Genomic DNA, 23,712 nt, shown 5'->3' on the forward strand with positions numbered 1-23,712 from the left:
GCACGCATGCTCAATGTGGCTCCTTGCTACTGCCATTTCCCAGGGTCTGTCACAAAAGGTGCAGGCAGGATCAGGCACTGGGCAAAGTAGGAGCGTGGGTGAGTTACGTTCCCATGTGCTCGGCATGTGGCTGCTCTGGTCTCCCCGTGTGCGGGGGGCCGTGGGCATCATGTCCCCTCTGGTTCCCCGGAGCGAATGTCCTGGGAGCGAACAACTGATCTTCACTCTTTCCTTTTATTTCAGGCTGGGAAGGAAGCTTTAATTATTGATGCTAGTCATGGCGTCTCTTTCTGTCGGGAGAGTGATGAGGGCGCTGATCCCGCTCATTTCGGTGCTCGGCCTGCTGAGCGTGAAGCTTGCCGGGGCCAATCAGGAATCGGGGAGTGTCATTCCAGCGGAAAGTAGGTACCCGCCAGGCTACACCCGCTCCCTTCCCCGGGCTTCCCGGCAGCGTTTTCACGCCAATCTCTTGTACTCCATGGGTTAGCTGCACTTCTGAAATTTCCCAGCAGAGGCTGGCCGGTTTGTAAAACACCCAATGACTTTGGGGCTTTAAAAAGTTACGCCTAATAGTATTTTGGGAGGGAAAAAAAAGCTCTAATCTTAAAATCATGTTCTCTTAAAGTTACATAGTCTCAAGTCATTTTTGCTTTGAGCCAAATGTCTGCTTGCAAATGCTCTAGGTTTGGAACGACATCTAAAATCCTTGTTGTTGCAGGCAAACTATTGCTTGGTACTGCTGGTTCACTGCAACTATGTCTCTTACTTCCCCCCTTGTTGGCTGGAACAAGGGATATTGCGGCACTTTGAACCCTGGTAAAATTTTGAAATGATTTATTCTTGCACTGGGAAGTCCAGACTTGTGGTGCTGTATGTCCAGTTGAAATCATGAACCGTTTGGGGGGGCTCTGCGCACAGGACTGGGAGAAGACAAGGGACATGTGCTCTTTATCAACTAACCAAAGTAGATTATGTGTATTTAGCATGAGCTTTTGTGAGCTGTAGATCAGATGCTGCATGGGGCTGAGAACCAGATACTCCCCAGTTCTCATCCCAGCCCTCTGATCGACTTCCCATGTGACCGCGCAAGCGTCTTGTTAAGTGCCTCCAGCCCTAAGGAGGGAACAATACTACAGGGATGCTGCGAGGCCTGACTGGTTAGTGCGGTGAAGTGTTTTGGTGATTGGGATCAAGTGCCGTGGAAATATAAGCTCGCTGTCACTCAGTAAAGGATGGATGACTTAAGTATAAGACAGCTTTTCGGTTTTGTTTTTGTCTGCTCCCACCTGAAAGTTTAATTCACGATTTGGTCTGACCCCTGCATTTTATTCTGCTGGACTATCATGGCTAGTTTTCACACGAGCCCTTCTTACCTAAACAGGACTCAAAGGTGACTGAGTTTCCTCTCCCTTGTTCCAGTCTCACTTTTTTATTAGCGGTGCTGTTTGGTCTGGTGGGGAAAGCAGGTGTATTGAACGAGGGTAGTCTTTAAAACAAATGATATGCTCGTGGTGCTGTGTGTTGAGAGGTAGGTGAAGGAGCGAACTTTGGGCTCGGTGTGAAAGGTGATGAAGTTTATAGGCTAAGTATAGACTTTCAAAAAGCCTGACCCTGAATTGATTCAGTCTTTGCAGGTTAGTCTAAACTGTGTAAATTGAATGGAGAAGCAAGTGAATGAATGTTCACTTTTGGAGGGGGGGATTAATCCTTCCTCTCTCCCCCGCCACTTTGCCTCAAGGGGCTGGCCCGGGGGCTGGCCATGCCCCCCCACACCCAAGTGGGAAAAAACCTGGCAGGGGCTGCAGTCCTGAGCAGGGTTTCCCACCCCCACCCATTCTCAGCCAGTCGTAGCAATGATAGGATGCGACTGGGGAGCAGAGGGGTGCGACAACCCTGCTGGCTGGAGCAGACGGCACAGCTCAGCCCAGGGCTGCAAATCTTTCTGGGATGCGGGGGGACTGTGAGTTAACTTAAACCAGGAAGAGGACTAGGACAGAAGTTCCTTAAACAGGTTTGACCTAAATCAGTTAAGTCTAATATGACATTCAACCCGGCTTATCTTAAACCCATTTTGGCCATTTTGAAAATGGTTTATGTGCACTGAACTTCTCTTCTGTTACAGATTGAAACTGGTTTCTGATCACTTAAACCAGTTTATGTGTAACTTCTGTCCCTAGCCATAGTGGTTCTCTGCTCCTGTAGAAATTTGTTCCACAGCTTTGCCCTAATGCTGGAGAAAGCTTTGTATCCTGTACTCAAAAGAGCTACCTTCTTGTGGTAGAAAATGAGATTTCTGAGAAGATGCCTTGCTGTTCTAGTTGCTGTTTCTTTAGGGTGAGTGGGTTTATGCCTAGGTAGATAGTATCACTGCAGTCTAGATGCAGGTGACATGAAAAAGGCAGGTAGAGCCAAGCCCAAGATGGAACTGAGTATTTTAGCTAGCTGTAAATGGCAGTGTTTGCTAGCAATACATCAGTGAGACCTGAACCCCGTCAGTGAATCCAGGCACATGGTGACCTGAACTGATGGCAAAATACATAAAGCCCTTTCCATTTCTTTGTCCCCCGGCATTACCAGGATCTTGCTGGGGTTGAGCTTCAGCCATCAATTCCTTCTGCACCAGCTGATCTCTCCTACAAGCACTGCACCACCTTGGTAGATGTGGTATAGTTACACCTGGTGAAAGATACTGATGGCACTTCACTTCATGCTGTTGCATCTTTTCACCTAGTGACTATACGCAGATGCTGAATAGGGCCAGAGAGAGAAATGAGCCCCGCCACTGAGGGGGTCTGATGGTGGGGGAGCAAAGAACATGACCTGTCAGTTTTGGGGGTTCCTTGAGTGAATGATGGCTGATACTGAGGAGACTAGGCTCAGTGGCCCAGGAGGCCCCTTTTCATCCTGTGTTCCTAACTGTAGGACGCAGGCTAGTTTAACTTCCTCTTGAAAGGGAAGTGGAAGGCCGCCTTACCCAGTCCAACACGGGTAGTGCAGAAATGCATCTGCATTCCTCCCTGCAGTTGGTGGAACCAAGGTCAAGGGCTGATCCTGCCAGTGAAGAAGGCCTGGGCAGTACGTGGGAGAGAGCATTTTACTATTGCTAAGCACAGGACCACCAGCCAGCATGTACTGCAGCATTCAAAGAAGGCAGCTCTTAGCTGACAGACTGTACTTTCTTAGACTAGCAAACTCACTGGCCACCCTTCCTTGAGTGCTAGAGAATGGCTCTGCCCTCTAGCTTTGGGTGGAAAGAGAATCAGGATGCCCAAGATGCTGCCCATTTGGCTGATCTATGAAGTAGACTGCAGCGCTAATTAGCAGTGACTAGTCAGTGCCTAGCCCTTGCAGGACATACATAGTGCTGCACATTTGCAGAGGACTATGTGGACATTAAATTATGTTATCAAGGTTTGTAGCATGTTATTTATGGGTCAGCGGGTACCATTCTTGGCGTGTCTGGGATGTGCATCTCTGACTTCCATTTTTTTCTCCACCAAGTTCTGAATTTTGTGAATGTTTCAGGGGCAGTAACTTCAGCTGCTGCAGCTCCTTATCAGGCTGAGCCATCACAGGGCACTTAGCAGAAGCTGTGCCATAACTGAATAAGGCAAGCTGCCATGCCAAGCTAATGAGATGTTTAGCTGATGGAAGGTGGAGACAGCCAGGCTCTGCTCCGATGTTTTGTGCTCAGAGGTTAAAGTGATTAGACCAGATCTTCATAAAAAAAATCCATATAAACCATTCCAAATCTGAATTCTTTTAAAGGCTGGCTCAGAGCCGGCCCCTCCTCCACCCCCCTCTGCCTCAGGAAGAAGTCCTGTGCTGATGAAACCTCATTTATCATCTATAGAGGTATATCCCTTGCTGCTCCCCACAGGCCCGGCAGGAAACTTCTAGTTCTGGTTGCAGTTTGAATAAGGATTGTCCACATGTAGCTCTAAGCTACCTTTTCCCTGCCCAATCCTAGGTTGTGGGAGATGCCCATTAAGCCTCTAGTGAAGGTTGGAGTAGTGGGTGGACCGGTCACGGCTCCTCCTGAGGGATGTTTGATAACTGCTGGAGCACAAATGCTCTGCTTGCTCTCCTTTATTACACACTAGTAAACCAGAAGACCAGGAACAGGCCACAATAACACTAGCTCTTTGTCACTCGGGGTCTGCTTGTCTGTATGGGCGCAGCAGCTTTATGACCGCTCTGCATGGTCCTAGGATCTAGACTGCTTCCACTGTGGGTGGATGGCCTCTTTGATCTCCTCACTCTTTCTTGCTGCCCACTCCTATATATATTTTATGTGATATGCGGTAATGCCAACTGTTGCAAAAACATCACAAGACTTGGGATTTCAAAGTCAAAATAACTCTGACTCGCAATCTCCTGATCCAGCCCTCAGACCTTGGGTTTTTCCAAGCTGGTAAGTGGAAAGGGGCAGGGGGATCAAGGCCTCTGCAGTGAGGGAGGGTGTGGAGCAGGAGCAGGGGCTGGGGTGAATGGGGCCCTGGGGCCAGTGTGGCTTGTCTAGAGGTGCGAGGGGAGGAGTACAGCTCCCTGCGGCAGCACACACCCCTGGGGGAGCTATGGGGGCATGTGTCCCCCACGGGGCAGAGGCGGGCTGGGGCTCTGCGTCGTGCTGCCTTGCCCAGGAGCTCAGCCGTGTGATGCCATTGCCACCCACCGGGCAGACAGGGGACATGGGGCACACTGGCCGTGTGGTGCACCCCTGCCTGCTCGGCTGCAGAAGGCACACTGAGATCAAGCAGCTGAGCTCCCAGGGAAAAGGCAGCAGGATACAGAGCCCCAGCTGGCAGCGGGCAACCTGTGCAGGACACATGCCCCCATGCCTCCCCTGGGGATGCATGCAGCTGCGGGGAGCCATCCCCTGCCCCTGTGCCTCTGGTTGACCTGCCCTGGCCCCATTCACCCCTGCCCCTGCTCCTGCCTTACTCCCTTCCTCACCGGGGGGCCTTGATCTCCCCCCACCCCTTTCCCTCCACTTACCAGCTGGGTGCTGTCTGTGTCTCTGTGAGTGTCTCTGTCTGTCTGCTCCTCACGCCCAAGCCACAGCCCCCCCCAGCTCTGCTGCTGCCCCTCACTCCTCACCCACAGTACCCCGCATCCTGCCAGGGCATTTGGGGACCCTCCCTCCTGAGGCTTCAAACCCCACACACTCACCCACAGCCCAAATAACACCCCCTCCCACACACACACACACGCCTCAAAAATAGCGTGTCATGATTTACATGCCAATATCTTGATTTGTTTAAGAGTTTGTCTCATGATTTTCGGCATGGTGGGGTTGGCAATACTGGATATGGTGTATATCTCTTCAGAGATATTAATACAGTGGGTTGAATTGAAGCGTCTATGCCTTAGATAAGTGTTGGAGGGGCACTCTGTAGAGCAGCATGGTTCATTCTCTGGGACAGAAATTAGCTCCTTTGGTTTAGAAGCCTCTTAGTTCTCTACACCTTCTTCCTACCACCCTCAGCCCCATGCACATACGTGGACTCCGGCACAGCGGCACCAGTTGTAGAGACAGTAAGGTGTCTTGCATTCGTGGCTAAGGGAAACTGCAACAGCAGGTGAAAGGAAAAAAACACCAGTTTGGCTTTCTCTCTTGCCAGGATATTTTTACAAGAGTCCTAACAGTGCATCTTGGAACTGCTGCAAAAGTAAGTAATGAATTTGCTTTCCAAGAGCCACAGCCTGCAAGAAGCTTAACCTGTGTTGGGAAGTGCTGGGTGATCTCATCCTCAAGAGAAGTGAGGGGAGCTGAAGGCATTCAGCATATGACAAAATCAGGCCCTTCTAGGAGGGCTTAGGTTTCAGGCTGTACACACACAAATGTGCTTGAGTTTCTGTATGTCCCCACATGTGCATTAAATGGTTGCATTAGCCTTTGTGTCAGTAGCCTATGATTGGGATACAACTCAGACACACTCACAGGTCCCAGCACACTTTGTAAAACAGGCCTTTTCTTTGGAAGCAATGGATTAATGAATATTTCCGCTTGGTGGAGCTATGGTGTAAATTCCCCGCTGTTCAATGGTGTCTTTCAACCTTGCCTTTCTCCAGGTCGTCCCTGTGTTGACTGCCATGCATTCGAATTCATGCAGAGAGCTCTTCAGGACTTAAAGAAGACTGCGTATAATCTTGACAGCCGGGTAGGTGTTATCTTAGAAGCTATTTCCAGCCTTAATTGCCAAATAACCTTGTCTGCCTGTTTGTCTGTGTAAAGCTGCATCTTTTGCTGATTCACGGTCAGATCAACAAATGGGATTTCACCATGCAAATATATTGGGTGCAAGATGAGATTCATAGATGCTCTGAGTGGGGAAGACCAGAAAGGAGCATTGTGATCACTGAGTCTGATTTCCCCAGTAACTCAGGCCATACCATTTCCCTTGCTGGCCCCTGTATCAAGGCTCAGTGATATAGGGGCCAGCAAGGGAAAAAGAAGTTGTAGCTTTCATATCACAATGCTGCTATGCAGCACCCATGCTAATTACCCTTCCTGTAGTGCCATACAGATGCAGCTACACTGCTTCCATCTTAGGAGGTAGCCTGCATGAAGTAGTACAGTGAACTTGATGACATTGCTGTTGGGGAGAGTGAGTTTCAAATATACACGCTTAGGCCATGCTTACATAGTAGAACAGGGAAGGACAAAATACAGCCTGCAGGCCAGCCTGCAGAGGGGTTTTGTCTGGCCCACAGTAGGTCTGTTGGTCCTGCCTGGTTCAGGTACTGTCCAGCCGTGATGCATCCTGGTGCCATGTGCACGCAGCGGGGCTGGGGCGGCTCCACAATGGGACTGCCTTTGTAGTCAGCCCAGGCAGTGGCAGCTCCTTCCAGCTGCCGCCACCACTGGCCCCAGCCCTATGGTACCAGTAGAGACACGTGCCACGGCTCTGACCTGGCACACCCCATGCCTGCTCCGGACTTGCCCACCCAGGTGGAGCGGTGGTGGCTGGGCAAAAACTGTTGCTTGGTGCAGGGGAAAAGTGGCTTCTACCCCTCACTGCTGCCAGTGCTTCTTGGTGCAGCTGGCGGAGCCCAGGCCCTGCTGGACTGCCCTGCATCTTTGGTGCCATCTGAGCTGCCCAGCAAGGTAGCAGTGACAGTGCAGAGTAACTGCTGGGCAGCTTAGAGGCGGCAGGGTGATGGTGCTGGAGACGCAGGGCAGCCCAGCGGGGCTTGGGCTCTGCCGGCTGCACCAGGAAGCACCAGCAACAGCGAGGGGGAGAGGTAGCTTTTCCTGTGTGCTGAGCAACAGTTTCTGCCTGGCTGCTACCACTGCTGCTCAGCCTGGGTGGGTGAGTCCAGAGCAGGCATGGGGCATGCTGGATCGGGGCTGTGACGTGGGTCCCTACCAGTACCATGGGGCTGAGGCCAGCGGCGGCAGGAGCTGGATGGAGCTGCTGCCGCCTGGGCTGGATGGAAAGGCAGTCCCACTGCAGAGCCACCCCAGCCCTACTGCATGCCCAGGTTGGCAGGATGCGCCACGGCCAGATGGTGTGGAGCACGTTGGGGCTGTGTGCTGTTGGCAGTGGTGGGGAGGTGCCGTAGGGTGTGTGGGCCGTGGGCTGTTGTGGGGTGGGGAAGGGTGCTGACCAGCTCAGGGGATCGCACGCAGGGGCTTCCCATGCATACCCCACCATAACCTCAAAATCTCCCCCACAAACACACCCTCTCCTACACAAAATCATACACCCCACAAACACTGCACCCACCTCTGTGCCTCTGGGGGAAGCTCCGCTCACTGCTACATGCACACACGCACCACACACGTGTGCGCGCGCGCGCACACACACACACACACACACACACACACACACACACACACTCCAAGCCACTCTCTCCCTCCACACACCCCGCATCCCCCCACAAACCCTTTACCCACCCACCCTCCCACCCACACCTCCCCCCCAATATACAAGAGTAAGACTTAATTTTGAGCTGTTATGCAATCAGCTCTGTATATACAACACAAATGCACACAAATCAGGACAACATTTTTTAAAAATAAAATTAAAATATGTTCTTGGGAATGTTTGATTTTTAGTGTATAATTTGTTTTGGTTTTTTTGGTTCCAAGAGGGGTACCAGAAAAGGGGTACTCCCAAAAGGAGTACTTCTGGGGGCAATGGGAGTGACTTCGAGTGGCAAAGGTCAGGGTTTAGGGGACTGGACTTCCGGTCCCAAGATGGCGACCAGGAGTGGGGCACCTGTCGTGGCGGGGCTACCCTTGTGGCCCTCTACCCAAAGTAATTGCTCACCCCTGTGGTAGAAGTTTGTACCAGGTTGACTAGATCTCTTAAATTGACCTATCTGAGCTGGTGTAGACTTTCTAACGTGGACCAGAATTGGTGCTTGCTTAGAAAGGCAATTTTGAGGTAGAAAATAATGAGAGAAATGCCCCTCATGCATGATTTCATGTCTTGGATGGCATGAGGCCCAAACATACAGTATTTTGATTCTGTTTTTGAGAGATGCACATAGAAAGCCTATTCAAATAATAATAAAAACACAAAGCCTAAAATCAAGGGGCTGGTTTAATTTGGGTGTGTAAAATTAGTGCATGATCAAAATCCCTTTGGTAACAGCAGATATGGCAGTGAATAGACAAGCTGACCTGGATGGAATTCATAAATTTAAAATGACCAACACTTGGTACATGGTGCCTGAAGGGGAGAATATCCTCCATTTATAATGCAACACCCTCTTCTTTGCAGACCCTCACATTTTGTCTCCTTCTCCCTGAGCTCAGTAATCACCAGCAAGTGCTCTGAACAAGTGAAACCACCTATCTGTGTCACTCTGCCTTCAGAGAGCTGCTCAGTGCGTTACTATTGATGACATTCCTGCTGCCAATTGAGAGGTTATAGCCACTTGCCTCTGTAGAGTCGTGTTCTGCCTATAAATTGTCATTCACGGCTGATTAATCTGGAAAGGTATAAATCATTTGGGTGCATCAAACCACAGCAGGTTTGCTGCTTTGCTCAGACACGTGTTCTCCGTGAACTTGGATGCTTACAGAGGGTCTAGTACTGTGAGGTGCTGAGGGCTTCTTGGGAAGTCTGGATCACCTTCAGTTCATGATGGCTTTCAGGAGGAAAGTGATCCTGCCTGGCTTTTCCGTGCACCAAGGCTGAGATTTGCTTCCAGGTGGGCACTAACATAATAAGAGGCAAGCCCCTTACTTGCTGCCAGCCTTGCACCTCCCATCCTTTGACAAGTGCCTATTTGGTGTTGCAAGCCTGAGCAGTGGTGCTGTGCTACGGGAGGTGACTCACATCTCTCTGTCTGTGGCATCAAATGGGCACTTTTGCAGATGAACCAAAACAATATGGACTGGTAATGGCTAATGTTGTGACCTGTGCCAGGCTCAGTGAGCTACAGTGTAAATGTCCTTGTGCACCCACTGGTAGACACAGGTGCCTCAGTGCAGGTGTCTCATGCAGATGTGGGGTTTATTTTGGAGTAAGTTATTTTAGTGTGACTCACAAGGACCAGGTGTTTTATTTTGACTTAAGCTCAAGTACTGTGCACTGATGCTCCTGCCCTGAGTCAGCATTAGGGGTTTCTACTTAGTGTCTGTCTAAATAACAACCAACAAACTCTCTAAGAGTGTGAAGAAAAAAAAAATCTCAGCAGGATGTCGATAGAGACCTTGCTTATCACGCATGAAGAAACTTTCAGCATTGGCAAAGGCTGCCAAAAATGAGATGCTTCCTGACTGCATTCCTGGGAGCCTTTCATCAGAGCCTTTATCAATAACTCAGGCTGGATCTAGACCAGCCACTCTGAGGAAGCAAATAAAAAAACCACTAGTAGAAATCCTCCTCAGTAGGATGCCCCTACTAGTAGATCTGAATTGGGCTAGACGTGTTCGAGAGAAGCTGACCAATTTACTTTTAGAGGATTTTACATATACATACATTTATACATTTTCAGTGACTAATTATATATATAATATAGATTAGTCATTGGAACAAACTGGTTAGAGAAGTACTAGACAATTCTCCTTCTCAGGTCTTCAAATTGAGATGTGCATGACTAATGCATGTCTTCTAAAAACGGCATCTCAAGTTACTGAGCACAGTGCAGGGCTAGTAGAGGGGCATTCTCAGGCCTGTTACACAGGCGGTCAGACCAGATGGTCTTTTCTGTATCTCAGTAATCGATTACAGCCTGCTGAACCCATGCTCTTTCAGGGGAATTTCCTGAAACAGAAGCAGCAAAACAGCCTTGTACTTCTGTGTGCATTTGGGTAGCCTTTGACATTGAAACTGGACCCTCCTGGAGCTACCTTGCCCATCCAGTCAAAATGGGGGAGTGGGATTGCTTTTGGGAAAGATGGAAATTCAAATGCAAAGAGCAGGAGGGTGATGCTAAGGTTTTATGTTTTCTGCTAGACGTGCAAGAGCACTTTCTTGCCCAGACTGTATTCTACAGGGAGGCAGTGTTGCAGAGTACCATGAGAGAAACTGGGAAGGATGAACAAGCCTGTCTCTAGTGGGTTATGGAATAGAGAAAGATCCCACACAATTTACTGATTCATTTGGTGTGCCTGGCTGGGGGAGTATTTGGTTGATTGCACGATTTCACAATGATTGCACACTTAATTCATACAACACAATTTTATTTTAAAATTCCTTGCTACGCATATAACACTGCTTAGCTTTAAGAAAAACCACAAACATTAAAAACACAGTAACTACATATATTAGAAACAATGCTCCAAACGCACCCCCTTCCCAAACAATGCTATAAGAATAGTATTACAAAAACAACTACAATCACAAGTAAAGGTTAAATTGGAATCACTACTATTAAATCTCATGGTATACTTACAAACCTAGAATTCATAGAAACCAGATCCCCAAGGATACTTTCATTCTTTAGTTATGGTTTTAGGGTTGGTCTCAGAAGTGATAGGAACAAGTCCCCTTCCTTTGGTCCCACTTGGGCGCTCTGCAGCTTCAGCGTGAATGGGAGCTCTTGTTCATGGCGAGGGTGGTTCAGGTGGTCAGTCTGGTCTGGCCTACACTTGCGATTCTTCGTTTGGTGTTCTGCAAATGAGGTTACCTCCAAAATGGGACTGTAGGTTACAGTTTTTATTGGGTGAATTGCCGTCTTGGGACCCTCCTACCCAAACCTGTCACTACTCCCAAATTTGGGCTCAGAACTTTTACCCAACAGATTCCTTTCCTGGGTCTTCTTTGGGAAATTTTCCACACCACTGCTGTGACCTCTTGCCAACCCCTTTCCAAAAGTCCCTAGGTTTTGATCTCTCGGAGTGTTTGCCCAAGGGTTGCTTTTAGGTTAACTTTGTTAAAGGCCTCCAGAGATAAAACTAAAAAACCAAGACATTCAGCACATTCGCTGCAAGGCCTCTAAAGATAAAATTCAGAATCAAGACTGGGGATTACGGAAATGTGGTGGGACGCAGCGCATGATTGGGCGGTGAATGTCAAGGGCTATAGGCTGTACAGGAGGGACAGGATAGGAAAGAGAGGTGGGGGCGTGGTGCTTTATATTAAGGAGGAATGCACATCCTCGTTAATTAGCAAGGACTCAGGGGAGGGGCACTCTGAAGTGCTTTGGGTTAGAGTACGAGGCAGTCAAGGGGAAAGGGACTTAATGGTGGGAGTCTACTACAGACCTCCCAACCAGGGAGAAGAGCTTGACCAGGAATTCTTGGGTCAGCTCACAGAGGTAGTGAAGGCTAAGGATGTGGTAGTCATGGGGGACCTGGACATCTGCTGGGAAGAGCCGTCAGCCAGGTCTGAACACTCACGTAGGTTCTTGGCCAGAGTGCGGGACCTCCATCTAACCCAGAAGGTGCACAGCCCCACCAGGGGGGATGCCTTGTTGGACCTAGTGCTGGCCACGGGTGATGACCTGGTGAGGGGGATGCAGGTGCTCGACCACCTGGGCAACAGCGATCATCGCCTGCTGGAATTCACCATCCAGCGCAAGGTGGCAAAGGCATGCAGTAAGGCAGCGGCCCTAGATTTTAGGAGGGCAGACTTCAACGAGCTAAGGAGGATAGTTGGAGAAGCGCTGAGGTCCCGGAGGGGAGGGGAGCCAGGTGTCCAAGGAGAGTGGTCGCCCCTTAAGGAGACGATCCTCCAAGCCCAAAGGAAGGTAATCCCAATGAGGATCAAAGGGAGCAGGAGAGCACATAAGCCTCCGTGGCTCACCAAAAGCATCCGGGAATGTCTCCTTGCTAAAAAGGAGGCTTACACCCAATGGAAAGAAGGGGTCATCACCAGGGAGGACTATTCTGTAGTTGCTCAGGGATGTAGGGGGGTAGTTAGGAAGGCCAAGGCAGAGATGGAACTGGGGCTAGCTTCCCAGATCAAGGACAATAAGGAGTCCTTTTTTAAATACGTAGGGGATAAAAAGAAGGTCCTGGGTAATGTGGGGCCCTTGCAGGACGCGATGGGAAACTTGGTTGTCGCACCAGATGGCAAAGCTAACATATTTAATGATTTCTTTGCCTCCGTCTTCCTAAGTAGGGACCAGAACAGCCACCTCCCTGCTGGGCCCCCCTCAGGCCCCGGGGGAGGCCACCTGGGCCAAGGGTTAGCGAGGATTTAGTTAGGGAGCTTCTGGAGGGGTTGGACGTATTCAAGTCAGCCGGCCCGGATGATCTCCACCCTAGAGTTCTAAAGGAACTGGCCGAGGTCATTGCAAGTCCCCTGGCACAACTCCTGGCACAACGGATCTCCTCCGGCGGGCTTTAAACTAGGCTCGTCGGGGGGAGGGGAAGATGAGGGCGGGGGAAGCTGTGGACCACCAAACCAGGTGGCACCAACAAGGACAGCCCAGCCTGAAGAAAGAGAGCTTTGGGAACATGAAAGACAGGGGGTAGACAGCAATACGGCACAGGTAAGGAACGAGAAGGTAAGAGACAAAGAGCCCTTTGGGACTTGGAGCGGGGGGGCAGCAAAGGCACCAGTCGCAGGGCTCAAGTGCCTATATACTAATGCTAGGAGCATGGGGAACAAGCAGGATGAACTAGTGCTCCTGGTTGCACTAAACGCCTATGACTTAGTGGGGCTGACGGAAACCTGGTGGGATTCATCCCATGACTGGGTGGTACATATCGAGGGCTATAGATTGTACAGAAAGGACAGGGTGGGGAAAAAGGGGGGAGGGGTTGCGCTCTATGTTAAGGAGCAATATACATCAACCCTCATCAAGACAGAATCAAAGGATGAGGAAGTAGAAGGACTGTGGGTTAGGCTAAATGGGGGGCAAGGAGAAAAGGATTTGGTGGTAGGGGTCTGCTACAGACCCCCACATCAAGGGGAAGAAATAGATTTGGGGCTCCTGAGGCAACTCTTGGAGACCATAAAAGCTAAAGAGGCGGTGGTCATGGGGGACCTAAACTACCCGGACATCTGTTGGGAGACACAGACAGCAAAGTCCCACCACTCACGCAGGTTTCTAACCTGTGTACAGGACCTCCACCTGACGCAGGAGGTACATGGTCCCACTAGGGGGAATGCCTTACTGGATCTGGTATTGGCAACGGGGGATGACATAGTAGGGGACCTACAGATCGGTAGCCATCTGGGGGACAGTGATCACCTAAAAGTACAATTCAACATAAGGCGTCGAGTGGGTAAGGTAACCAGTAGGGTGAACGTGCTGGACTTTAGGAAAGCTGATTTCAGTGAACTCAGGCGATTAGTGAAGGACGCACTACAGAGTAGTAGTTTTGAAATGATGGGAGCCCAAGAAGGGTGGCTGTGCCTTAAGGAAACTATCCTTCGAGCACAAAGCGAGACGATCCCCGTGAGAGGTAAAAGAGGGAAAGGGGCCAGGAGGCTTCCCTGGCTGACCAGAGAAATCCAGGGCAGACTAAGGGCCAAAAGGGGAGCACATAAAAAGTGGAAACAGGGAGAGATCACCAAAGAGGAATATACCTCTTCTGCTCGTGCTTGTAGGGAGGCAGTTAGACAGGCCAAAGCTACCATGGAGCTGAGGATGGCAACCCAAGTAAAAGACAATAAGAAATTGTTTTTTAGATATATAGGGAGTAAAAGGAAGGCCCAGGGAGGAATAGGACCTCTGCTAAATGGGCAGAAACAATTGGTGACGGACAGAGGGGACAAGGCTGAACTCCTCAACGAGTTCTTCGCCTCAGTGTTCCTAAGCGAGAGGCATGACAAGTCTCTCCCTGGGAGTGTAGGGAGGCAGCAGCAAGGCACCAGACTTCCCTGCGTGGACCCTGAGGTGGTGCAGGGTCACTTGGAGGAACTGGATGCCTTTAAGTCGGCAGGCCCGGATGAGCTCCATCCGAGGGTACTGAAGGCACTGTCTGACATCGTTGCAGAGCCACTGGCGGGAATATTTGAACGCTCGTGGTGCACGGGTCAAGTCCCGGAGGACTGGAAAAGGGCCAATGTGGTTCCCATTTTCAAGAAGGGGAGGAAGGAGGACCCGGGCAACTCAGTTAGTCTCACCTCCATCCTTGGCAAAGTCTTTGAAAAAATTATCAAGGCTCACATTTGTGAGAGCCCGGCAGGGCAAGTTATGCTGAGGGGAAACCAGCATGGGGTCGTGGCAGGCAGATCGTGCCTGACCAATCTAGTCTCTTTTTATGACCAGGTTACAGAACGCCTCGACGCAGGAGGAGGGGTGGATGTCGTATACTTGGACTTCAGGAAGGCCTTTGATACGGTATCCCACCCCATACTGGTGAACAAGTTAAGGGGCTGTGACTTGGATGACTGCACAGTCCGGTGGGTGGAGAATTGGCTGGAGGGTCACACCCAGAGAGTCGTGGTGGATGGGTCGGTTTCGACCTGGAGGGGTGTGGGCAGTGGGGTCCCGCAGGGCTCGGTCCTTGGACCGATACTCTTTAATGTCTTCATCAGCGACTTGGATGAGGGAGTGAAATGTACTCTGTCCAAGTTTGCAGATGACACTAAGCTATGGGGCGAAGTGGACACGCCGGAGGGCAGGGAGCAGCTGCAAGCAGACCTGGACAGGTTAGACAAGTGGGCAGAAAACAACAGAATGCAGTTCAACAAGGAGAAATGCAAAGTGCTGCATCTAGGGAGGAAAAATGTCCAGCACACCTACAGCCTAGGAAATGACCTGCTGGGTGGCACGGAAGTGGAAAGGGATCTTGGAGTCCTAGTGGACTCCAAGATGAACATGAGTCGGCAGTGTGACGAAACCATCAGAAAAGCCAATGGCACTTTATCGTGCATCAGCAGATGCATGACAAATAGGTCCAAGGAGGTGATACTTCCCCTCTATCGGGCGCTGGTCAGACCGCAGCTGGAGTACTGCGTGCAATTCTGGGCGCCGCACTTCAAGAAGGATGCGGATAACCTGGAGAGGGTCCAGAGAAGGGCCACTCGTATGGTTAAGGGCCTGCAGGCCAAGCCCTACGAGGAGAGATTAGAGAAACTGGACCTTTTCAGCCTCCGCAAGAGAAGGTTGAGAGGCGACCTGGTGGCTGCCTATAAGTTCATCAGGGGGGCACAGAAGGGAATTGGTGAGTATTTATTCACCAAGGCCCCCCCGGGGGTTACAAGAAATAATGGCCACAAGCTAGAAGAGAGCAGATTTAGATTGGATATTAGGAGGAACTTCTTCACAGTTCGAGTGGCCAAGGTCTGGAACGGGCTCCCAAGGGAGGTGGTGCTCTCCCCTACCCTGGGGGTCTTCAAGAGAAGGTTGGATGTGTATCTAGCTGGGGTAATGTAGGCCCAGCACTCTTTCCTGCTTATGCAGGGGGTCGGACTCGATGATCTATTGAGGTCCCTTCCGACCCTAGCATCTATGAATCTATGAACTTTACGAGCACTCGTGGTGCTCTGGTGAGGTACCAGAGGACTGGAAGAGGGCCAGCGTGGTCCCCATCTTCAAAAAAGGCAGGAAGGAGGACCCGGGAAACTATAAGCTGGTTAGTCTTACCTCAATCCTGGGCAAGCTGTTCGAGAAACTTATGCTGGCACACATCCAGGAGGGGCCAGCAGGGGACTGCATGCTTAGGGGCAACCAACACGGGTTCATCAGTGGCAGGTCCTGTCAGACCAACCTGGTGGCCTTTTACGATCAGATCACCAGATCATTAGATGCAGGGGTAGCAGTGGATATAGTCTTCCTGGACTTCCAGAAGGCTTTCGACACTGTCTCTCACCCCGTTCTCATTAAGAAACTGGGGGGCTGTGGTGCAGACACCCACACAGTCAAATGGGTCGCCAGCTGGCTGGAGGGCCGCACCCAGAGGGTGGTAGTGGATGGGTCCTTCTCAACCTGGAAGGACGTGGGCAGTGGAGTCCCCCAGGGCTCGGTCCTTGGGCCTGCACTGTTCAACATCTTCATCAGTGATTTGGACGAGGGGGTAAAAAGCACCCTGTTCAAATTTGCTGATGACACTAAGATGTGGGGGGACGTGGGCACACTGGAAGGATGCAACAGGCTACAAGGGTAGGCGGATGAGAATAGGATGGGTTTCAACACAGACAAGTGCAAGGTGATGCACCTGGGGAGGAACAACTGGCACCATACCTACAGGTTAGGGAACTCCCCTCTTGTCAGCACGGAGGCGGAAAGGGATCTGGGGGTCATCATTGACTCCAGGATGAACATGGGCCAGCAGTGTGGGGATGCAGTCAGGAAGGCCAACAGCACCTTGTCATGCATCCACAGATGCATCTCGAGCAGGTCCAAGGAGGTGATCCTCCCCCTCTATGCGGCACTGGTCAGGCCGCAGCTAGAGTATTGCGTCCAGTTCTGGGCGCCACACTTCAAGAGGGATGTCGACAGCATGGAGAGGATCCAGAGGAGGGCCACTCGTATGATCAGGGGACAGCAGGGCAGGCCCTATGAGGAGAGGCTACGGGACCTGAACCTGTTCAGCCTCCACAAGAGAAGGCTGAGGGGGGATCTTGTGGCCTGTTATAAACTAGTTGGGGGGACCAGCAGGCACTGGGGGAGTCCCTGTTCCCCCGAGCACCGCCAGGAGTGACCAGGAATAACGGTCACAAGCTGGCAGAGGGTAGGTTTAGGTTAGATATCAGGAGGCGCTACTTCACAGTCAGGGCGGCTAGGATCTGGAACCAGCTTCCAAGAGAAGTGGTGAAGGCTCCTACCCTGGGGGTCTTTAAGAGGAGGTTAGATGAACACCTTGCTAGGGTCGTTTGACACCAGTAATCTTTCCTGCCATGGGAGGGGGTCGGACTAGATGATTTGCTCAGGTCCCTTCCAACCCTAGAAACTATGAAACTAAGACATTTACCAAGTAGCCAAAAACAAGCAATGACCCTAGATAAAAAGATGAACCTTGTCTTTTTTTCTAAACTGGATAATGGGTATTTATTATAAGCATTCAAACTATTACGTTCAATATGACAAAGCCCTTTTTTGATGGAAAGATGAAAGGAAAAATTGGGGAGTGGGGAAACACATATTCTAGTCCTGCCCAGGAAGGGCAACATTGACCCTGTGCAGGGAGCTAGCACAAAGCTTGTGTGCCACTTACCCGACAAAACAGGGCTTATGTTAGAATGATGCATAGGACAGGAAGGGGCCACCTGTATATCTGCCTCCAAAAGATGTGAGTTAGTGTCTGTCGTTCATGTGTATAGCATCTGTACATTCAAGCCCTCCTTATGGGCCAGGAGCACTAAGAGCTCAATGTGGTACAAATAGAGATGGTCCGACTGCAAGGAGCTGCTGGTATGAGTATAAGACAAAAGATAGCAGGTGGTGACAGACAGAGAAGGGGAGTGAGGGAGCATGGAGACCAGTCTGGTAAGCAGAGACTGCGCTAATACTACTACCCAGCCATCTCCAAGATGTCTGAAGGCACCCAACAAAGGAGAGTTAATGAGTGAGCCCTGTTAGCTCATGGGGTTATTTGATTGCCAGTTAAACTATCAAGCACCTCTTTAAAGGTAAAGCTTCTGGAGCACTACTAATGTTCTAAAGTAGGGGTGTCCAACTCATTTGGCCCCCGTGGGCCAGATCCAGACCTACCTCCAGCAGTGGGGCTAGCCGATGTAACACCAACCTGTGCTGCTGCCAGGGCTGCTCTATTGGCTCAGAGAGCCCCAATACTGCCATTGCTCACCCTGCCACTGCTGAAACGAGTCTCCAGCAGAATCCACACTCATGATTTCAGTGGCTGGACAACTGATTGAGTCTACCCCTGCAGCTCTCCGAGCTGCTACGTTGCCTCAGAGAGCCATGGGGACTGCTGCTGCTGCCCCAAATTTCTGGCCCCTCCAGGAGCCTCATGTGGATTCCTTGGGCCCGTGGCGGGTCCCTCAGCCTTGCCTGGCTCAGGCATAGTGGGCAGCCCAGGCTGTGGTGCATGAAGCCAGTCCCACCACCCCCAGGCACGCAGCAGGGCTGGGGTGGCACGGCAGCTGGACTCTACTTCCTAGCACCCTGGTGGTGGCAGCTCCTTCCAGCTACCACTGCCAGTGTTGCTGCCACCACCAGACACAGCCCTGCTGCCTGGGTACCCTGGCCTGTCCACCCCACATCCACTGCCGGGGACACTGGACTGAGTGGGTAGGAGTCTGTGGCGACTGGACCAGGACCCCCATGCACAGGGTGTGCTTGGCTGGTTATATGGGATGGGGCTGCAGGCAGGTGGAGAGCAACAGCCGGGAGCTAAGCAGGTGGCTGGGGCTGGGACTCAGATCGTAGGGTGGTAACAGTGTGGACCACATAAGGTCAGAGTGGATCGTGGCTGTGCCCCAGGCCCAGGTCCTGCACTTTCAAGGCCCCCTGATCCTGGCCTGCCTGTCCTGCTCCTGGACGCTTCTCCCTGCCTGCCTGCAGCCCCATCCCATCTGCCCAGCTAAGTGCATCTTGCCATGGAGACCTTGCCTGCCTGCTCCATCCAGACCACTTATGGAGTTTGGGTAAGCTGGCGGTGGAGGGGGAAGGAGTGCTGATGTGGCCTGCAACAGCTCACTAAACCTCCCTAAGTGGCCTTCTAGCCCAATAGTTGCCCACCCCTGGTCTGAAAGCTTATATCTGGGAGCAAACGTTAGCAGAGCGTCTATACTCAGTTGTCTTCTCTGTGGTAAATGTAGTGCTGCCAACTCCAACAGTTTTGTCATGAGTCTTCCTCTGTTGGTCTCAGATCCTGAAATTCCTGCAACTATGGTATTATGGGCATGTCCAAAGAGTACAGTGCAGAGTACAGTGCAGTGCAGAGATACTGGAAACAGTATTGCTGCATAGCCCTGGCAGACCACTGTACTGATAGACCGTCCTGAGAAGCAGGGCTAATTAGCCTGGGCAGAGTGCCAGGCCAATGCAGCTCTACTGCTTCCCGGACCTGAGCAATCTCACTCAGAGCTGGATTGGGTGTCCCTGCATTATGCCCTCTGCTGACATTTCAGCTTCAATTAATTTTAAAAAAGCAATCTCTTTAACTGACTATGAAGCTCAAAAGGCAGAAGACAAATAATAAAATGTTATATATTTTAAAGATCTCTGATTCTTAAGCCAGCTTCACAATTTTGGAATGCTTGGGGCTGGCCATACTGGTACTGGCAATACATGAATCCAAACTAAAGTTGGCCTACAGACCATCTCTGTGATCTAGATATGCCTGAAATGAGCCAGATTCAGAAGAGCTAGTTATATGGAGAAGCTGATTGACTTCAGTGGACTTATTCTGAATTAGCACAAGTGTAAGCAAGAGCAGAATGGACTGTTGCACACACCAGTTGGCACAAGCCCATGCTGGGCACATCAGTAACAGGAAGGCATCAGCTGACTAGGAGGAATGAACAGTGTGGACCTTTGCCCAGAATTTATAAAAAGACATTTCAGTAAATCCTCACGAGCCCTTCGAGGTAATAGCAGGTTGAAAACACTAAATGTTTTCTGTACAGTGTTTTCTATCTCTCAGTTTTGAACATACTTATTTTGTAGCATTTTTCCTGGTAAGTGACCACAGAAACCAGCTATAATAAACATGATTTCTCATTTTGCAGAGTGCCGAGTTATAGCAGAGCAGTGGGATTAGAGCTAATCAATTATATATTCCTTTACAATGATATATTAAATTCCACAATTTACTGTTCTTTTGCAGACAGAAACCCTCCTCCTGAGAGCAGAGAAGAGAGGCCTTTGTGATTGCTTTCCTGCAATGCACTGAAACAAGCCCTGGGAAGTAGCCAATGGACATTATTCATTTTTTAAATGCTATTCAGTAAACTACAGACAGATTTATGGAGTACAGGTTGCGTTACACTGTAAGGAAAACAATACTTTATCTCAACAGATACTGCTGAGTTAGAGCTTTTTTGCTTTGACACATTTGATCGTAATTGCGTCTGTTGTCACACATGCTGAAATGTCAAAGAAGAAACAGTGTCAAAGTCTTTACTTACATAAAGCCTGTAAGTTAGGTTTCAATATAAAAAAAAAAATCTCAAGCTAAACTTTACCTTCGGATGCTCAGGCAAGGTCCTTGGTAGCTATCAATTGGCATCAATCCATTAAAATCAATGGAATGACACCATTTCTCTCCAGCCAGGGATCAGGTCATAGGCTTTTTATTGGACCTCCCTGATGATTCAGTGGTGTGATTAGTGACAGAACATGGCCCTAAGTATCCCAATGGAGGTTACTTTGCAATAAAGTTCAAGTTAACAGTCATTCACAAGAGGTCTTGATTTTAAGAGGTGAAACCGTGTCTACCACTTGCTGCTTTGCAGTGTAGATAAAGCAATTACCTGTAATGATATAATTATAGAAGTTGTAACAACAGGCCACCATTTTGTGTGCACAACTATTGTATTTTGCACCACTAGCTTCTGCAGAGCCGTACAGTAGATGTGGGGTGGGGATTTACTTATTTAGTATCTTACACAATCAGCAACATTTGGATGACAACTGCCTCGTGGCTTTGCAGGAGGTTTATGCCAACATTTTCTAAAGAAGCATCCTCCATTAAACAGATCATGAATTGGCTGGAACCATTCTCAGTAGTCTCCTTCAGTGAGTTTCAGAAGAGGGTCCACGTAATGTATATTAATTACTTGTATCCCTTGCCAGCCTTATTGTGAGGAATATGGAAGTGGCACTAAACTGCTGCTTAGTACATGTGTGGGCCTTTTGCCTAAGCCTGGCTTCACACTAGGATCCTAGTGTGGGAAGGTGCCAATTGTTTGTGTTCTGCCAAGTGATGCAGCTGAGTGCCATCAACTCCCCGTAAGAGAAACAGGAGCTTAGCAGGAGGTAGGCAGATGCTTGCAGCACTGGGATCTATTACTCACTGAAAATAGAAAGTGATTTCTTCCTAGTTCATTCCCCCCTTTTTTTTTTGTTAGGCAGATCCCTCATGAAAGCATTTTAGAATTTAATACACTTTCTACAGGGTTTTTTTTTTCTTTAAACTATCCTGTAGGAAGTAATCAAGAGAGGACCTTGTCTCTTCTGAAGAATTCAATAGGTTGGTTTAAGACCTCTAGAGAAAAGGCAGCACTGCACGAGACAATATAGCTTTCAGTGTAACATTGTTTAATGTTGTTATTAATTCCTAATTAACAGTTCATATTTTTTAATTCCTAATGAATCCAATAGCATCTTCCTAGCAGGGACTTATGGCTGCTCAGGAACACTGGCCTGCTATTCACTTTTTTTTACAAGTGAAACCAATTAGCTTTTAAACATTGATTGTATCAATGGCTTTATTACTTACTTCCATATCACATGGATATAGCAAATGGAAAAATGCTAATGTTGGACTTGCCTCCTGTGACCTGGTGTCACTGGGGTGGCAGGCAGTGACTGGGCTGTTAAATGTGTTTCGGAGAGAATGGAAGATGAGGGATCACAGCCAGGCTGTAATTAGAAAACTGCTTTGGATCTCAAGTCTTGACATCTTGCAGGAGGCTTCTTGTCAACAATTCCCAAGGGGTGCAACCAACTCACTTGAGATCCTGCCCCCAAACACAAACATCCTGTTACACATCTCCAGCAACTAGTATTTAAAACAACATGTGCATGTGTAAATGATACATTGATTTTGAATGTCCTCTCAATGCTGGAGGATGCTAAAGGGCTCAATCCTGCAATTCTTATTAAGCATGAGGTAGGATTCAGCCTCACGGAGAAGACTGCCGTTAGGTCTGTGCATCATTGAGATCCTACTCAAGCACTGGGGACAAAGCAGGATTTCAGTGGTGTAGGAGTTGCACAGAGCTCCATGTCACCCTGTGAATTCAGTCAGGGCCAGGCCTGATCAAAAGCTTTGGCACTGGGCCGCAGTTCCTCAAGGAATGGAAAGCTTACACCTTCCCTCAGCCTTTATATTTCACTGCCAGTGTGCAACACACCTGGCACCGTTTCATCCTCTGCAGGGCATCAGGAACCAATACCCACTGAGCTTTATCACGCTATCCTCAGGTGTGGATCCCCTAGTGGAAGCCAGGCAAGTTTTGTGTGTAGGATTATAAAATAGCAAAATATTCCTAGTCTTATTCTACCTGTGATTGAAAGTCATTAAACACTGTGAGAGGACAGTGAGTGATATCTGCATCATAGATTAGCTATTGTTTTACAGGTTAAGTATTAAGAGTAAAATTTTCCCCTGTGCAGAAATATCATAAGACAAATGCACCACTTAAATCTCTCTTAAACTTGGACTGGTGCATAGGCTATGTGCTGCCTTTTGCACAGGGTTTAGTTTCACCATATACACAGCATTACATCTCGATTTTTCTAGCATACCTCCATCTTTCGGGGGGTGATACCCTATCTGTGGTTTTCTGTAGATGTTTTGCGTGCTTATTACTGCGGACACAGAACTCACTTAGAAAGTCCTATGACAAATGTTATTTTCTGATATGTTACGGGTTTTATTTAGAAAGCAGTTGGGATCATTTGAGTTTAACATGTTCAGTAATGTAAGCGGAGTGAATGATGAGTAGATGCTTCCCGTACGAGTATGACATTGCCATGATGGCAGCCATCCTGTCCAATATGCTTCTCTTTAATCTATATCAATAAAAGGTGAGGTGTATAACAATTTTTACATGCCTCGTTATTGATCCGAAAAATTGCAGTACACATATGGAGACACATGCCTGCCTGTTAATTATGAAAAATCTTGGGGGGCGGGGGGGAAGGTATTGTTTTGAACTGGAAAAGAGAGGGTTTGTATTTTGGACTGAATTGTAGTATGTGGTTTGGTTGCTTTAAGCATGCCAGTTAATTCTGTCACTAGCTTGAAATTTAGATTAGCGTGAATCATCACTGGGGGCATAGCCCCTTCTCCACTGTATTTAATGGATAAGATGCTCATTTATTATAATTAGTAAGGGCATTTGATCTAGTAATCAATGAATTACATTATAAAGGGCAATGAATTAGGTACTTCTGAATTTGAATCCCACTTGGAGCTTCGTGTAACTCAGACACTTCTTCACCCTCTAATTCGGAGAGAGAACCAGGGTATGTCACCTGGGTTGGGAAGGAGTGCTGAGATACTCCATGTCAGGGACTCTGATCAAGCAGGCCTGGTTGGGCCAAGCATGCAAGTTACCGTGCCTGCTCCTGATCCCTGGCTAATGTGGCTGACCCAGTTCTCCACCACCAGATTGGCTGCTGAAGGTACCACTTACCCACTTTAAAACACACCTACAGCTACAGGCAAACTTTCACACAGCTTCAGTATGTTTTGGCAAGATTTGTGTTCACAGC

At 49.3% G+C, this 23,712-nt stretch overlaps 1 protein-coding gene across 1 annotated transcript; it reads left to right on the forward strand.

The window, feature by feature from the left end:
• LOC149870016 (NELL2-interacting cell ontogeny regulator 1-like) lies at positions 1 to 23,038 on the forward strand. Its single transcript, XM_090035421.1, has 4 exons — positions 1 to 98; positions 244 to 401; positions 6,076 to 6,164; positions 20,096 to 23,038. Exons 2-4 carry the CDS (start codon positions 269 to 271, stop codon positions 20,159 to 20,161), a joined length of 288 nt encoding a protein of 95 aa, XP_089891547.1. The 5' UTR covers positions 1 to 98; positions 244 to 268; the 3' UTR covers positions 20,162 to 23,038.
• Positions 23,039 to 23,712: the final 674 nt, after the last annotated feature.

Source organism: Crocodylus siamensis, chromosome 2 (genome assembly GCF_052110815.1).
Source record: "Crocodylus siamensis isolate JL-2025a chromosome 2, ASM5211081v1, whole genome shotgun sequence".
In the NCBI taxonomy this organism is placed as follows: Eukaryota; Metazoa; Chordata; order Crocodylia; family Crocodylidae; genus Crocodylus; species Crocodylus siamensis.